The sequence below is a fragment of the Theropithecus gelada genome, chromosome 7a (genome assembly GCF_003255815.1).
Source record: "Theropithecus gelada isolate Dixy chromosome 7a, Tgel_1.0, whole genome shotgun sequence".
Classification (NCBI taxonomy): domain Eukaryota; kingdom Metazoa; phylum Chordata; class Mammalia; order Primates; family Cercopithecidae; genus Theropithecus; species Theropithecus gelada.
In genome coordinates, this window is record NC_037674.1 from 15,527,681 (window position 1) to 15,545,702 (window position 18,022).

At 39.7% G+C, this 18,022-nt stretch overlaps 1 protein-coding gene across 1 annotated transcript in view; it reads left to right on the forward strand.

Moving 5' to 3' along the window:
- BUB1B (BUB1 mitotic checkpoint serine/threonine kinase B) overlaps window positions 1-16,781 on the forward strand; it is a 62,559-nt gene extending 45,778 nt beyond the window's left edge. The window contains exons 15-23 of the mRNA XM_025389882.1: window positions 885-1,159; window positions 3,735-3,868; window positions 4,778-4,918; window positions 5,557-5,657; window positions 8,090-8,239; window positions 8,922-9,064; window positions 13,102-13,273; window positions 14,062-14,168; window positions 16,227-16,781. Coding sequence (XP_025245667.1) covers window positions 885-1,159; window positions 3,735-3,868; window positions 4,778-4,918; window positions 5,557-5,657; window positions 8,090-8,239; window positions 8,922-9,064; window positions 13,102-13,273; window positions 14,062-14,168; window positions 16,227-16,422 — 1,419 coding nt within the window. The 3' untranslated portion in view covers window positions 16,423-16,781. The remainder of the gene's footprint in view (window positions 1-884; window positions 1,160-3,734; window positions 3,869-4,777; window positions 4,919-5,556; window positions 5,658-8,089; window positions 8,240-8,921; window positions 9,065-13,101; window positions 13,274-14,061; window positions 14,169-16,226) is intronic.
- Window positions 16,782-18,022: the final 1,241 nt, after the last annotated feature.

Below are 18,022 nucleotides of genomic sequence, written 5' to 3' on the forward strand. Positions count from 1 at the left end.
CCACCTTTAGTTACTCAGTCAGAAATTCAAAGTATATGTCAAATTGGTAATGATCTAGAAGATTAATCTCTAGTATCCATATGGGTTAAATCAGATAGGCACTATTTGTATACTACAGGTAAATATGTAAAGTGGTGTAATTTCTCTGAGGACAGCTAAGTAATACATATAAACTTTAGTGTTTATAACCTTTTGACCTGATAACTCTACTTTTAGGAATTAATCCTAAGAAAATTAAAGTGTTTCTAAAGATTTATGTATATTTAAAGTAGTTTTAAACTAGTAAAAAACAGAATAGCCTGAAAGTTGGTTAATTTCTTATAGACCCACAGTGTGGCCATTATGTTTTTAAAGAATTTTATATAGCATAGGAAGGAAAAAATACAAAAAGTATGAGAAACAGCAATACACAGTATCATGAATGCTACATTCCCTGGTTTTAAAACTCCTTTTTAAATGCATAGAATATGCTGTGCATGTATCCTACCAGACATACATGAATTATCTTTAAGAAATAAATAAAAATTAGGTATGTAGCATAGGGGAAGAAGACCTAAAAACTAGGAGGATAGCAGATTATTAGAATATTTACTAAGTGAAAGCCAGAAGAAAGATAGTATTTGTGCTTTACTTCATAGGTGAAATTTGTTGAGGAACAAAACATTGCCCAATATTTTTCTTTATATGGAGAATCTTCCTGGTACATTTTTTGGATGAAGTATAGTTTACTGTGTTCATGATATAAAAACCTTTTTATCTTTGCCTAGATATTCTGATATGCTATTTCTGTATCCTATGTCACTGAGCTACTGTGTCTCTCTCAGTAAAAAAGTTCTTCATGTATTGAAATAGTTTAGCTAAACTTTATATGGTTTTCACTTCAGGATGAATTTACGGAAATTGAACCCTTGAGTGAGGATGCCATTATCACAGGCTTCAGAAATGTAACAATTTGTCCTAACCCAGAAGACACTTGTGACTTCGCCAGAGCAGCTCGTTTTGTATCCACTCCTTTTCATGAGATAATGTCCTTGAAGAATCTCCCTTCTGATCCTGAGAGACTGTTACAGGAAGAGGATCTAGATGTAAAGACTTCTGAGGACCAGCAGGCAGCTTGTGGCACTATCTACAGTCAGACTCTCAGCATCAAGAAGCTGAGGTGATTGGGAATTTACAGGTTTTACAAACCAGATTGTTTACTCTCTTATTCTGTGTGTGTTTGTCAGTTATAGTAATCAGTTATCAAGTTCTTACTAACTGCCAGGTACTGTGCTAAGTGCTTTGTATGAGAGTAGGGCTGCCCCAGATAAAATGTCAATGGTTGATTTGGATGTGAGGGTTAAAAGTAAACTTTGATGGTGAAGAAACTAAGTGGTCCGAGAGGGGTATTGTACCACTGAGGAAAACTTTGCAAAGTGTACATGATTGTCAAAAAGTAGGCATTTAGTTTTTCTTTAATATTGAGTTTAAAATAGTGGTAGGATAGCTTTTGTTAATTTTATTTATTTATTTATTTATTTATTTATTTATTTATTTATTTACTGAAACGGAGTCTCTGTCACCCAGGCTGGAGTGCAGTGGCGCTATCTCAGCTCGCTGCAACCTCCGCCTCCTAGGTTCAAGCGATTCTCCTGCCTCAGCCTCCCAAGTAGCCGGGACTGCAGGCGCGCACCACCATGCCTGGCTTATTTTTATATTTTTAGTAGAGACAGGGTTTCACCATGTTGGCCAGGCTAGTCTCAAACTCCTGACGTCAGATGATCCACCCGCCTCGGCCTCTCAAAGTGCTGGGATTACAGGAGTGAGCCTCTGCGCCCGGCCAGCTTATGTGAATTTTAAATAGGCAACTAGAGATGTGCTTTTTAAAAAAGTATCTTTTGATAGAGAGGTGAAAATGAACTATGGAATAGATATGAGGGAATGGCTTACAGCCAGGGTCTGAGCCTTGTTTTAGGTCAGCTAATTTAAACTAATTCCAGTTTTAAGAATACTTTTTAATTTGCTAATTTTTGCTTTTAAAGCTACATTTTGAGAGACCAGATGCAGTGGCTCACCTCTGTAATCCCAGCACTTTGGGAGACTGAGGGGGCAGATCACTTGAGGCCAGGAGTTGAAGACCAGCTTGGTCAACAAAAAAAAAAAAAAAAAAAAAATTTTGAGCTCTACTCAAAAAAACATTTTTTTTGAAACTTTTTCCCTACAAGCTTTTAAGCACATTTGCTAGGATGTATTCACACTGCATGATTTGGGTTTCTCTTTTCTTTGCCTAATCTTTTCTTATTGAAGAAAAAAAAGTCCAGAGAAAGGATAAAGAGGAAGAAAGTGTCAATGTTAGTCAGTGTTTCTCAATATTATGGAATATAGAGTAGATATTTACTATAGGTAATATCTTTATTTACTATAGGTAAATAAAGCATAAATCCAGAAATGTATGCTTGTTCACCAGATTTAGACATGGCTTGTTCACCAGATTTAGAGGAGGTTACCTAGATTCTGATTTGGGGAAATAATGGACTTGAAAAATGAGATTATTGCTGAGTGCATTGGCTCTTGCCTGTAATCCCAGCACTTTGGGAGGCTAAGGTGGGAGGATCCCTTGAGGCCAGGAGTTTAAGACCAGCGTGGGGAACAAAGTGACGCCTTGTGTCTAATAAAAATCAAAAAAATCAGCTAGGCATGGTAGTACTCACCCAGCTATCATTTCCTGGGCTCAAGTGATTCTCCCACCTCAGCCTCCCAAGTAGTCGCAGAAATTAGCTTTTTTGTTTTACAACCTTTTAGCTACTTGGGAGGCTGAGGTGGGAGGATCACTTGAGCCCAGGAAATTAAGGCTGCAGTGAGCCATGATCGCACCACTGCACTCTAGCTTGGGTGACAGAGTGAGATCCTGTCTCAAAAATAAAATGAAAAGTAAAAAAAAAAAAAAATGAGACTATCAAATAAATTGATAACAAATTATAAATTATTTAAACCTAAATTTTATTAAATTGTATTAAAAATAAAAGTATAACATAAAATTATAAAATTTATAGATTAAGGCTGGGTGCAGTGGCTCACACCTATAATCCCAGCACTTTAGGAGGATGAGACAGGTGGATCACATGAAGGCAAGAGTTCAAGACCAGCCTGACTAACATGGTGAAACCCTGTCTCTACTAAAAATACAAAAATTAGCCCAGCGTGGTGGCAGGTGCCTGTAATCCCAGCTACTCAGGAGTCTGAGACAGAATCACTTGAACCTGGGAGGCAGAGGTTGCAGTGAGCCAAAATCGTGCAGTTGCACTCCAGCCTGGGTGACAAGCAAAACTCTGTCTCAAAAAAAAAAAAAAAAAAAAATTATACATTAAGAATTTATGAAATTATAACAAAGTTTATATATATTACTCCTTTTTTTTTTTTTTTTGAGACGGAGTCTTGCTCTGTCGCCCAGGCTGGAGTGCAGTGGCGCCATCTCGGCTCACTGCAAGCTCCGCCTCCCGGGTTCACGCCTTTCTCCTGCCTCAGCCTCCCGAGTAACTGGGACTACAGGCACCTGCCACGACTCCCGGCTAATTTTTTGTATTTTTAGTAGAGATGGGGTTTCACCGTGTTAGCCAAGATGGTCTTGATCTCCTGACCTCATGATCCACCCACCTCGGCCTCCCATAGTGCTGGGATTACAAGCGTGAGCCACCGCGCCCGGCCGCCAATATATATTATTCCTATAAGAATTAACTTATTTGTGATTCTTTTAGCCCAATTATTGAAGACAGTCGTGAAGCCACACACTCCTCTGGCTTCTCTGGTTCTTCTGCCTCGGTTGCAAGCACCTCCTCCATCAAATGTCTTCAGATTCCTGAGAAACTAGAACTTACTAATGAGACTTCAGGTAGGATCATACATACCACTATATCCATGCCTAGCGAACACTTGTTTATCTCAGCAAACTGAGCTCTATGTTTTTCTTTCCTTCTTTTTTTGAGACAGGGTCTCACTCTGTCACCCAGGATGGAGTGCAGTGGCACAATCATAGCTCACTGCAGCCTCAAACTTACTAGGCTCAGGTGATCCTCCTACCTCAGCCTCCCGAGTAGCTGGGACCACAACTGCACCACCACCATGCGCAGCAAATTTTTGTATTTTTTTGTAGAGGCGGGGTTTCGCCATTTTGCCCAGGCTGGTCTCAAACTCCTGGCCTCAAAGGATCCTCCCGCCTCGGCCTCCCACTCTCTGGGATTATAGGTGTGAGCCACCATGCCTAGCCTAGGTGTTTTTCTTAAAGAAGTTGCCCACCGGGTACAGTGGCTCACGCCTGTAATCCCAGCACTTTGGGAGGCTGAGGTGGGTGGATCATGAGGTCAGGAGCTCAAGACCATCCTGGCTAACACAGTGAAACCCCGTTTCTACTAAAAATACAAAAAATTAGTTGGGCATGGTGGCGGGCGCCTGTAGTCCCAGCTACTTGGTAAGTTGAGGCAGGAGAATGGCGTGAACCCGGGAGGCGGAGCTTGCAGTGAGCCAAGATGACGCCACTGCACTCCAGCCTGGGCGACAGAGCGAGACTCCGTCTCAAAAAAAAAAAAAGACAGAAGTTGCCGTAAATTGTGAAATTTCTAGAATAGATTAGTACGAAGTGAACACAGTTTCATAAACACCTGAGACAGGTGAGTGTAGTTAAATTAACAGTGCTGACTGTGTAACCTTGTTTTTTTTTTTCTTCTACTCTGTTATAATATCCAGTTGAAGCATTAGGTTATTTTTTTGGTGATATCTTTTCACCTTTCCCTCCCACTAGCAGAAAACCCTACTCAGTCACCATGGTGTTCACAGTATCGCAGACAACTACTGAAGTCCCTACCAGAGTTAAGTGCCTCTGCAGAGTTGTGTGTAGAAGACAGACCAATGCCTAAGTTGGAAATTGAGAAGGAAATTGAATTAGGTAAGTACCATTGAACGCATGTCCTCTGGTGTATGACAGCATACAAATAAGTGATTATTTGTACTTAAGCTTGATGCTTGAGCAGTGTAAATATTCCTAGATTGTATTTTTTAAAAAAGCAATATAGAGGATGACACATCAGTAACTTCATGTCTTTTTTTTTTTTTGAGACGGAGTCTCGCTCTGTCGCCCGGGCTGGAGTGCAGTGGCCAGATCTCAGCTCACTGCAAACTCCGCCTCCCGGGTTCACGCCATTCTCCTGCCTCAGCCTCCCGAGTAACTGGGACTATAGGCGCCCGCCACCTCGCCTGGCTAGTTTTTTGTATTTTTTAGTAGAGACGGGGTTTCACAGTGTTAGCCAGGATGGTCTCGATCTCCTGACCTCGTGATCCGCCCGTCTCGGCCTCCCAAAGTGCTGGGATTACAGGCTTGAGCCACCGCGCCTGCCACTTCATGTCTTAATAATAGGAATTATGTCTTCTCCTCTTACAATTTTTAACAAATTATTTTTAAAAGTACTGTAGATACTACTAACTGGCAAATATACCAGTGCCTCTGTTCCTTAAACCAGGAGGTAAAAGCTAGAGGGCTGTATATGTTCACAGTGATTTTTAAATGGAATCAAACTTTATCAACAGGTAATGAGGATTACTGCATTAAACGAGAATACCTAATATGTGAAGATTACAAGTTATTCTGGGTGGCACCAAGAAACTCTGCAGAATTAACCATAATAAAGGTGGGACTAATTCTTTGTAATTTCAGTTACTTTGTAAATAATATGGATTGAAGCAATAACTGTCCTTATGGTACCATCACATCTTTCTAATAATCTCTCTCAATATGTCCAAATATATTAAGTATCCTTTCAGTTTCATTTTTTTGAGGAAATCTCTGCTGATAGTTTCTGGCCTGCTCCAATCTGGACAAGTTATACATTAACTTTCACACAATCACCATCCACAGTCACCTTGGAATTTCCATTTATTATCATCCTAGATATTCACATTACCTTTTTATTATATTGGATACCTAGTTTCTTTTTATCCTTTTCTTTCTTTCTTTTTTTTTTTTTAAGGACAGGGTCTCTCTCTGTCATCCAGGCTGGAGTGCAGTGGCATGATCACAGCTCACTGCAGCCTCAACCTCTTGAGCTCAAGCAATCCTCCCACCTCAGCCTCTGGAATAGCTAGGACTGTAGATGCACGCCACCACTCCCAGCTAATTATTTTTTGTAGAGACGAGGGCCTCCCTGTGTTGCCTAGGCTGGTCTTGAATTCATGACTCAATCAATTCAATCAATCCTCCCACCTTGACCTCCCAAAGAACTGGATTACAGGCATCTAACTTTGCTTTTGAATTTTTTTGCCATTCTGAGTCTCAAAGCTTTGTGTGAAGTTATTTTTCCCGCTTTCTGGATCCTTATAGGATCTTATTCTTGTCCCCACTATTCTGAAATGTCACAATTACATGCCTTTTCATAAGTTTGTTGTCACTTATATGTTAGATACTCAATGGCCATTTCAATCTGTCAGTTCCCTCAGTTCTGAGAAATTTTCTTCAATGGAGAAATTATTTTTTCCCCTCAGTTTCCTCTGTTCTCTTATTCTCTAATTCCTTTTATTAGAGGTACATATGGCATCTTTTGGAGAGAACCTCTAAAAATTTAACTTTTTTTCTCCTATGTTTTCTCTTTTTACTTTCTGAGTATTTTATCAGCTTAATATTTTTGATCTTTTTACTAGGTTTTTATTTCTATATTTAATTTTCAAGAGCTTTTTTTATTCTCAGAATTTTCTTTGTAGCATTCTATTCTTTATTTCAAAGACAATATTCCTTGTCTTTCTGAAAATACTAATGATACTTTAACATTTTTTTCTCCCTTTGTCATCTGTTTCTTCTTGTTTTTTTTTTTTTTTTTTTTTTTTGGTTTTTTTTTGTCGGTTTTTTTTTTTTTTGTCGGTTTTGATCTCTTTCACACTACAGGCTTTCTTCAAGTCTCTGACTCTCTATTCATATTTAAGTATGGGACACTGAAAGCTAATTGAAAGCTCTGTGTATATGGAAAGACCTTGACAGCTGTGGACCTCAACGTAGAATGATCTAGCTTGGCCATTTTATTGGAAAACCCTCCAATCTTTAGATCTTTTCTCTTGAGCTGATCAGAGAAGTCTTCTCCCTCAGAGGAGACTTCTGATTTTCTGCCTGGAGCATATAAGCCTGGCTTCTAGCTTTCTGAAAGCCGAGTAAGGAAATTGGTCTGAAGAATGGAAGGGCAGGGAGGTACATCTTAACATCTTAACCGCTGCATATATAACATCCGATATATACACTTTTCCCTGTTTTCCATGTTATTTCTATGCCCCTCCGTGGTGCCTAGTGCTCTGTAGTCCAGAGCCCTTCTGTTTTATACTCACTAGGTAATAAACTTCTGGTCTTCGAGAATAGTGGAGAGGTAGTTGCTGGGCTAGGCTATTGGAGCAGAGGAGGGAAGCTGGGGTCTACCTTCCTCTTTTTTTTGAGACGCACTTTTGCTCTTGTCACCCAGACTGGAGTGCAATGGCACGATCTTGGCTCACTGCAGCCTCTGCCGCCCAGGGTCAAGCAATTCTCCTGCCTCAGCCTCCCGCGTAGCTGGGATTACAGGCACCCGCCACCAAAAACCCAGCTAATTTTTTGTATTTTTAGTAGAGACAGGGTTTCATCATGTTGATCAGGCTGGTCTTGAACTCCTGATATCAGGTGATCCACATGCCTCGGCCACCCAGAGTGCTGGAATTACAGGCATGAGCCACTACACTAGGCCTACCTTCCTCTTAAATGGGATTCAGTCACTCCTGTCTTAGCTCCACCCTCAGCGTCACTTCCATGGGTAATTGGTGCTGGCAGTTATATACTATAGGGAAATAGCCTTGTAGTGTAAATGTAGCTCAGCTTTCTCCTCTGCCAAAATCAGTTTTTATTCTAACTGGATTGTTACCTCCTCTTCTCTTTCCAGCTTATTCTCTTTCCAGAATTTGTTGCTATTGTGTCTTTTATAGTAGATTTATGCCTTTAAAAATATCTCTTTATTATTTCTCTATCAGAAGGGCTGGAAGGAATGTGTTTCAACCTGCCAGCCATAACCATATACTTAATTGAATTTAATTTTTAAAATACAATATCTTACAGGTATCTTCTCAACCTGTCCCATGGGACTTTTATATCAACCTCAAGTTAAAGGAACGTTTAAATGAGGCCTTTGATCATTTGTGCAGCTGTTATCAATATCAAGATGGCTGTATTGTTTGGCACCAATATATAAACTGCTTCACCCTTCAGGTTTGTAATACTAAAAATATAATTTAAAGTCCTCAAGTAGAGAGATTTGTGCTCCATTTCTCATAGGAATTTAGTACAAAACCTATCAATCTTCTAGAAATAGACCAATTCAATTATAAGTTAAAAGCATTGATAATTTTCTCAAGTTATTTTGACCAAAGATCTCTTTGGTATTCTTTTAACTTTTTTTGGTCAGTTGTCAAGCATAAATAAAAGTAGAATTGTACAATGAACTCCCATGAACTAGTCATCTATGATAATCTTAGCTCATGGCCACTCTTGTTTTAGCTATGCTACCCCCACTGGATAATTTTTTAAACCCAGACACAATATGTCATTTTACTCTTTGGTTTCTTCTTAAGAAGGTTTGCTACAGATTTTGATGATAATATAAATTCTCAAAAACAGTTGGAATGAGGGTATTTTAAAACATTTATTAAGTACCTATTTTGGGCCAGGCTCACTCTTGATGCCATTCATCATTATGTCATTAAATCCTTACAAACAATCTTATGGGAGATTGCAGTATTATTAAAACTGGGACATAGACTCAGTCTACAGAGGTGCCTGTGTTCCAGTAGAGAACAAGGAAGACTACAAACCATCAGTGACCAAGGTATTGAGTATAACTACAATCTGCCAAACTTGAGAAATAGTGAGTTTTCTGTCCTTCAATTTCCAGGATCTTCTCCAACACAGTGAATATATTACCCATGAAATAGCAGTGTTGATTATTTACAACCTTTTGACAATAGTGGAGAAGCTTCACAAAGCAGAAATAGTCCATGGTGACTTGAGTCCAAGGAGTCTGATTCTCAGAAACAGGTTGGTCCTTTTCATTGTTATAATTCTATCAGCTTTCTCTTAAAACATGGATAGTTGCCACTTTTTTTTTTTTTTCTTTTTGGAGGCGAGGGTCTCACTCTGTCACCTAGGTTGGAGTACAGTGGCATGATCTCGGCTCACTGCAGCCTCCGCCTCCCAGGTTCAAACGATTCTCCCATCTTAACCTTGCTAGTAGCTGGGACCACAGGCACGCACCACCACGCGCGGCTAAGTTTTTGTATTTTTCGGTAGAGATGAGGTTTTGCCATGTTGCCCAGGCTGGTCTCAAACTCCTGATCTCAAGTGATCTGCCCACCTCAGCCTCCCGAAGTACTGGGATTATAGGCGTGAGCCACTGCACCCGGCCAAGTTGCCAGTTTTTAAAGCATTTTGATAAATGCCATATGGAGGAACACATTATGTTAAGAGAATATTTACCTAAAAGTAAAAAATCATTGAGAATAATTTAAAATAATTCAAAGAAATAAACACATTGAGGAAATAGACTAAATCAGATAAAATAATTAATCACTGAGTATTGTGATGATATACATCAAGACAAGATATAAAATATGAATATTTTGAGGAATATAAAGTGGATTGTTTAGTCATTCTTTGAGTGGGACCCGTGCCAATCTAGCGAGGATGCCAGCAAAATCAAGGCACTGCTCAGTTTCATAGACCAAAGCTTAAGTCAGGCCTGACTGACATGTTAGCCAAGAGAAGTGGGTAAAACTAGAGTTCAAATACAAACTATGCCAAGGAATGGGGCTTAGTGTTCAAATTAAACCCAGTGTGTCCATCAGGTTCAAGGAGTGAGCACAGAGCAAGATAAATGAATACTAAGAACTGTGAAAATATAGATCACGTTCAGGCATTAATTAGGCAAAAACAGTCCAACATTTTTGCTTTGTGAAAAGGACTAGAGGACTACTACGTTCTTTTAGTGATCATTGGTGTTATAGTGTTTGAGTAAAAGCAACCTGGTTTAAAGATGCTTTGTCTGCCCAACCGGATGTCTTGGATGAGGTGTTAACTGTTTCTGAGGCCACTGGTATATACTAATAGCTGGACTTATTCTTTACATTTCTTCTGACGACTTAATCTATAAGAAGAGATTGAATTAGACTCTAATTTATAGTTAACATGGAAATTAAAAGAACCCTCAATGTGTTCCTGTGATTGTAACCAAAAGAACCCTCAATGTGTTCCTGTGATTGTAACCAAAAGAACTAGAGAATCCCACCTTCTCCCCTGAGATAGCACAGTCAAAGTCTTTCCCAGACATAATGTAGCAGCATTTCTCATCCAGGGCACCATAGATATTTTGGATGAGACAATTCTTTGTGCAGGTATGTTCTAAGCAATGCAGGATGTTTTATATTCCTATTCCCCCCACCCACCCAATTAAGTGCAAGTAACAATCCCCTAAGCCGTTGTGACCACCAAAAATCCCCCAAAATTTCCAAATATGAGAACCCCTGGTATATTTTCACTCTACTTAACAACATTAAAATGACAGTGCTGAAATTCCCAGGGCTATGGAAATTGGAAGCAGAGGTATTTTCTAAGCCTTTTAGAATTAGGCATTTGTGGTCTATGGAGTACGATAACCCTTCTCTCAGCCACCAGAGGCTCTAGGAAAGTACATAGTATTAAAGAGGCATTGCTTTTTACTTTGTCACTGCTTATCAAATTTAATCAGAAATTTCACATAGATTGATAAGGAATTTAAAGCTAGAAAGGGGCCGAGCACAGTGGCTCATGCCTGTAATCCCAGCACTTTTGGAGGCCGAGGTGGGCAGATCACCTGAGATCAGACCAGCCTGAACAACATGGAGAAACCCCATCTCTACTAAAAATACAAAATTAGCCAGGTGTGGTGGTGCATACCTGTAATCCCAGCTACTTGGGAGGCTGAGGCAGGAGAATTGCTTGAACCTAGGAGGCAGAGGTTGCAGTGAGCCGAGATCGTACCATTGCACTCCAGCCTGGGCAACAAGAGCAAAACTCCGTCTCAAAAAAAAAAAGCCAGAGGCCGGGCGCGGTGGCTCATGCCTATAATCCCAGCACTTTGGGAAGCTGAGGCGGGCAGATCATGAGGTCAGGAGATCGAGACCATCCTGGCTAACACGGTGAAACCCCGTCTCTACTAAAAATACAAAACGTTAGCCAGGCGTGGTGGCAGGTGCCTGTAGTCCCAGCTACTCGGGAGGCTGAGGCAGGAGAATGGTGTGAACCCAGGAGGCAGAGCTTGCAGTGAGCCGAGATGGCACCACTGCCCTCCAGCCTGGGTGACAGAGCAAGACTCCATCTCAAAACAAAACAACAAAAGCCAGAAAGGGCTGGATGCAGTGGTTCACATCTGCAGTCCCAGCACTTTGGGAGGCAAAGGCAGGAGGATCTCTTGAGGCCAGGAGTTCAAGACCAGCCTGGTCAACATAGCAAGACCCCATCTCTACAAAAATAAATAAAAGCCAGAAAGAACCTTTTGAAATTGCTTAGTTTAGTTGCTTACTTTAGTTTCTACATATTTTTTGTGAGGAAAATGAGATCCAAAAAAATGGAATGTCCTATCCAAAGTAACAGTGAGTTAGTAGCTAATTAAAGGACTAGGACACCTTCATGCATGCTTCTTTTTATTAATCTATGAAACATTTTTTCCTGTGCCTCCAAATTTATATAAATATTTTACAATTACACTGGGCATGGTGTCTCACATCTGTAATGCCAGCACCTTGGGAGACCAAGGCAGAGGATCACTTGAGCCTAGGCGTTCAAGACCAGCCTGGGCAATATAATGAGACCTCATCTCTACAAAAAAATTAAGAAATTAGCCAGGCGTGGTGGCACACACCTGTAGTCCCAGCTACTTAGGAGGCTGAGATGGGAGGATCGCTTGAACCCAGGAGGCAGAGACTGCAGTGAGCTGAGATCACACCACTGTACTCCAGCCTCAGTGACAGTGAGAGCTTGTCTAAGAAACCAAACAAAACACACACATGCACACACATATTTTATATATATATAAAATACACACATATATTTTTTATATATCAGAATCCACAATTCCTATGATTGTAACAATAGATATATATACTATATATATATATAGAATATATATATATATTTTTAATTATAGTATAGTTTAATGGTGGCCAAAAAAGGTTGGATCTTGTGCCAAGGAAAAATGGGAGCAATTGTCAATTTTAAAGTAAAATACATAGATCATTCTGTGCTGTGGAGGTATGTAACTGGAGTAGTTAAAGCCTGTATTTAGGAATATTGCACCAATATCAGGAGTTTGAGGGAACTAATTGAGAAAAACAGAGACAAAAGGAGCACATGAAAACCCACTCTTTTCATTTATAAACAGTTCCTATGTCTCCATGGAGAATAGTGTTATTAGGATAGATAAACCCAAGGAAAACAAAATTAATTGATAATTAATTAGTATTATAAAGTTTTTTTTAGTAAATAAGAACTGGAATTACGAATAAGAGTAAGATAAAATATGGTGTTTTACAATATAGGTAGGACTTTATAAAACAGACTTGCATTGTTTTCCATTAAACTCTGGAAGGAAGAATCTGAACAATACCTGGAAAGCCTATCTGGAATAGTAAACAAGAAAGGCTATGACACCTATAAAATTTTAATTTCCTCCATCATAATTCCTGTCAGTGTATAAATCATTGCAATTGTATGTGTTAATGTGTACAGTACAGGGAAGAAGCCTGTGCTCTGCCTCCATACTTACTTTATATAATATGGAAGCTTGATAAATGTTTAATGGTGGCCATGCATGGTGACTGAAATATACTTTGTGTCACCAAACTGGTGACATTCCTTCCGCATTGGGTGGACACTGCCACTACTCTTGAGTCTTACAGGTGCATTTTCAAAATTAACCACTGGAGGGAGTTGTCGGCATAGCTAAGATGTACTCAAGGTACCTTTTTTTTTTTTAAAGACCAGCTATGCAGCTTCTTTCATGGCCTATTTTTATTATCTCCTTCTCTTAAATCTGGGCTCAGAATCCACGATCCCTATGATTGTAACGAGAACAATGAAGCTTTGAAGATAGTGGACTTTTCCTACAGTGTTGACCTTAGGGTACAGCTAGATGTTTTTACCCTCAGCGGCTTTCGGACTGTACAGATCCTGGAAGGACAAAAGATCCTGGCTAACTGTTCTTCTCCCTACCAGGTAAGTGTAAAACAAGCCTGAGCAAATATGGAGAGGGTTTCTTAATCTCTTTATTATCTAGATAAGCTATAAAAGCTGGTGTTTACTGATACTGACTCTCCCAGAATAGATGACCTAGTTTTCAAATATCACCAAGTGAAGTAAAATGTAACATTTTTGTGTTACAGCATTGAAGAATATACACATACACGTGCAAACACATGACTAACTGTAACCAAGTGCCAGGGCCATTCCTACTGCCTACCACCCATGTAATCTTTTATAAGTCATTTTCTGTGATCTTCTCTGTAAAAAAGGGATAACAGTCTCTGCTGTGTGTTTATCAGAATTGTTGTCAGGAGTAAATGAAGTAATGTATATAAAAAGAACATTAGCACAAACGTAAAGTCTTTTGTATGGTGGTGTTATATGCAGAAATTCACTCTAACTCAGCTCTAGACATAAGACATTTGCTGATTGAATATGTAGCACAAACCTGAACTAATCATGTGGACCCCATTTAGATCACAGTTGGAGTTCATGCAAACTCAGTAGGTCTACAGATTTGAATGTGATAGTCCAAATATTTCATCTTTTGTTCTTAAGGAGATCTCCTAGAGTTGGCTCTATTGATCATTTCTTTGGAGAGCTTCTCCCTTTACTGTAAGGGTGAGGAACAGTCTACTAAAATGTATGTCATAAATTAAACTTAGTTAAGCACTGTAATACCTTTCAACTTCCTACCGAAATAAGCTGCCATGGTAGAGGCAGAGAATTATTTTAGCTGATGGTGCTTTTTGTGATTTCAGGTAGACCTGTTTGGTATAGCAGATTTAGCACATTTACTTTTGTTCAAGGAACACCTACAGGTCTTCTGGGATGGGTCCTTCTGGAAACTTAGCCAAAATATTTCTGAGTAAGTATTGATGAATTTCAGGGTCTCTGCCCGTCCCTGTAATTTTCTGTTTCTCTTGGTAGCTATCTCTGCTTTGGCAGCCTTAGTTTTTTTAACCCAAATGCCATGATTCCAGTAGTTTCAGCGAGTTTTCATTAGAGTATCAGCAGAGCATCTAGTGCAGGATAAAAGAACTGCTCATTAAAAATAAGATTCAAAACTATTCAGACTTCAGGACCTCATTCTGAATGTAGCTGTATCTTCCAGACTACAGCTATAGTATGGAAGCTTCCCAGTTTAGATATGTGAAAATAAACATTTCATGAGAATAATTTCCTAATCAATTGGTGTTAGCCTTAAATTCCTATTTATTTATTTATTTATTTATTTATTTATTTATTGAGGTAGAGTCTCGCTGTGTCACCCAGGCTGGAGTGCAGTGGTGCAATCTTGGGTCACTGCAACCTCTGCCTCCCAGGTTCAAGCGATTCTCCTGCCTCAGCCTCTTGTGTAGCTGGGATTACAGGCGTGCACTACCATGCCTGGCTAATTTTTGTATTTTTAGTAGAGATAGGGTTTCACCATGTTGGCCAGGATGGTCTCGAACTCCTGACCTCGTGAGCCGCCCACCTCAGCCTCCCAAAGTGCTAGGATTACAGATGTGAGCCACTGCGCCTGGCCTAAATTGCTTTTTAATAACGATTATTACCAAAAGTTAATAAGCATCTCTTGAAAAGACTTACATTTCTAAACTGTATGCTAATTTTAGGCTATTATTTATTTAATAAGTGGATAGAACCGAACCAGATAACTGAATCTCCTGGTGAAGAAGTAAATGGTCTCTTAATAAGCACTGCTTGGTCTCAGAACCTTAGTACTCCCTCAAGCCTGCTCATAATTATTAAGTCTGCCGAGCATGGTGGCTCACACCTGTAATCCCAGCACTTTGGGAGGCTGAGGCAGATCACCTGAGGTCAGGAGTTTGAGAGCAGCCTGGGCAACATGGTGAAACCCCGTCTCTACTCAAAATACAAGAAAATTAGCCGGGTGTGGTGGCCCATCCCTGTAATCTTAGCTACTTGGGAAGCTCAGGCACGAGAATCACTTGAACCTGAGAACCCGGGAGGCAGAGGTTGCAGTGAGCTGAGATCGTGCCACTGCACTCCAGCCTGGGCAACAGAGTGAGATCTCCATCTAAAAAAAAAAAAAACAACAACAAAAACAAACAACTTAAGTATCTATGTTCCATTTTAGCTTAGCTTAGCAAATAAGTTCCCAGCATAAGTTTGCCAGTCTGTCACCTATTGTTATACTCTTTGGTTAAAAAAAAAATCCGTGTTGAAGATTTAATGCCCCTTCTCTATTTTCCTCTTTGAATAATTGAATTATAGTTTTCTCTTTATTTAATTCAGAACTTGGCCAGTGTTATCTCTTACATGTACTTTTTAAAATAGGCTTGAAATACAATGTAAGACATATAGGATGGATATAGGTATGTCCACTTGGCTATGGGCCAGACAGGTCTGGCTAACACAAGCAGAAACAAGTGGGGTCAGTTGGGGTTTCCTAACAGCCCTGCCTTATCTAATAAGGGAAGTTTCTCTGATCAAAAGAAAATAATAATAAGCAAAGGTACAAACATATTAAGCAGTAGTTACTTTAGTCAAGCTTACAATTCTCAGAGAATTGTAAAGATGATCCACTACTTGGGTGGGAGAAAGGAGCTATAGCCTTTTTGATGACCTAGACTCTAGGAAAGTTGGAAGAAATAAAATTCCTTTTTCTTCTATTTGTAGAAGAAAAGTGCTATGCCTTAGTACACAGAGGAAATTTATAGATTTAGATGAGAGAACTTCTTTCCCTTTATGTGCATTGTATCTTGGCTTTTCCCACTATGGTAGCCCTTTTTTGTAGTTCTTCCCTGGGCTTTCAAAGGACTATTTGAATGATCTCTAACCCTAGAGTTCTAGGTATTACCTTACACCATTTTGGTGCATAAATGTACCACTGAGTTAAACTAAAAGAAATTATAATTTTCATATGCCTAATCTTGATGGAAATGGTTTTATATATTTTTAGGCTAAAAGATGGTGAATTGTGGAATAAATTCTTTGTGCGGATTCTGAATGCCAATGATGAGGCCACAGTGTCTGTTCTGAGGGAGCTTGCAGCAGAAATGAATGGGGTTTTTGACACTACATTCCAAAGTCACCTGAACAAAGCCTTATGGAAGGTAGGGAAGTTAACTAGTCCTGGGGCTTTGCTCTTTCAGTGAGCTAGGCAGTGAAGTCTCACAGATTCCTGCCTCAGAGCAATGGTTGTATTGTGGAACACTGAAACTGTATATGCTGTAATTTAATTTAGGACACATTTAGATGCACTACCATTGCTTTTCTGCTTTTTGGTAGACGTGTATTTCGAATATACGAAAAACTGACATTTTTTACACAGTGATATGCTTACTCATGGCCTTGTCTAACTTTTAAGAAGAACTATTTTATTCTAAACAGGCTCATTACAAATGGTTACCTTGTTATTTAACCCATTTGTCTCTACTTTTCCCATTTGTAATTTGTAAAATGTTCTCTTACGATCACCATGTATTTTGTAAATAATAAAATAGTATCTGTTAAATTTGTGCTTCTAACATGTCATGTAGTCTTTGCAAACTAAAATAACAAATGGCTTAATTTTGCAGAGAGGGGCTATTTTGCCATGGAAATTTATATATCCTAGACTTAGAATTGTTGCAATAGGGTTGTGATGAGACAGAATAGCCAACTACTTCTTTAGGTGGGTCTGACCTTCAAATAAGTGGTCTAGACTGAAAAGTAGGTAAGATGATATGCATAAGACCAAATTTCCTTCAATTTCAAGTGGCATGATTGTATATGTGGCTTATGTTTTAATGTTTTCACTTTTTTGGAGACAGGGTGTCCTCTGTTGCCCAGGCTATCACCTGGCCTTTCCAGACTCTGGCAATTTTCCCACCTCAGCCTTCCAAGTAGTTGGGAGCACAGGCTCACACCACCACATCTGGCTAATTTTTTGTACTTTTGTAGAGATGGGGTTTCGCCACATTGCCCAGGCTGGTCTCGAACTCCTGGGCTCAAGTGATCTGCCCACCTCGGCCTCCCAAAGTGCTGAGATTAGAGGCGTGAGCCACCATGCCCGCCCCTGATGCTTTCACTTTTATCCACCAAGCCCCTTGGTCTATTTATATGATCTAGTGGCGCTGCTACTGGGTCTCTTGATTAGGAATCTGACTGTTAGAAAATAAAAGCAAATGTGTTAAAGAGGGTTTAGCAACCTTTCAGAAATGGAAAAATCACCATTCTATTACATGCAGAATGACTTGGAGGGGGCAAGGGTCAGTGAAAAAATAAAAGGAAATTTTGTTTGAAAGATTTGAGGAAGCAGGAGGTCAGAATAAAATGATAACTTTGAAGTATGAAATAGTTTGGAAGAGAATAGGCCTAGATAAAGTACTGGACTCCCAAAAGGAAGCATGAATTACACCTGGCCTCAGGGATAGGGAAGAAAATTGGTAGAAAAAGGCAATGAAAATTATCCAACTATCAGCTGGGCACCGTGACTCATGCCTGTAATCCGAGCACTTTGGGAGGCCAAGGAGGGAGATTCACATGAGGCCAGGAGTTTGAGAGCTGCCTGGGTGACAAAGTGAGCCCCGTCTCTACAAAAAATAAAAATAAATATAAATTAGTTGGGTGCGGTCTCACATGCCTATAGTCCTAGCTACTTGGGAAGCTGAGGCGAAAGGATTGCTTGAGCCTGGGAGTTCAAGGTTTAGTGAGCATGATTGCGCCATTGCACTCTTGCTGTGGGCGACAGAACAAGACCCTGCCTCTAACAAA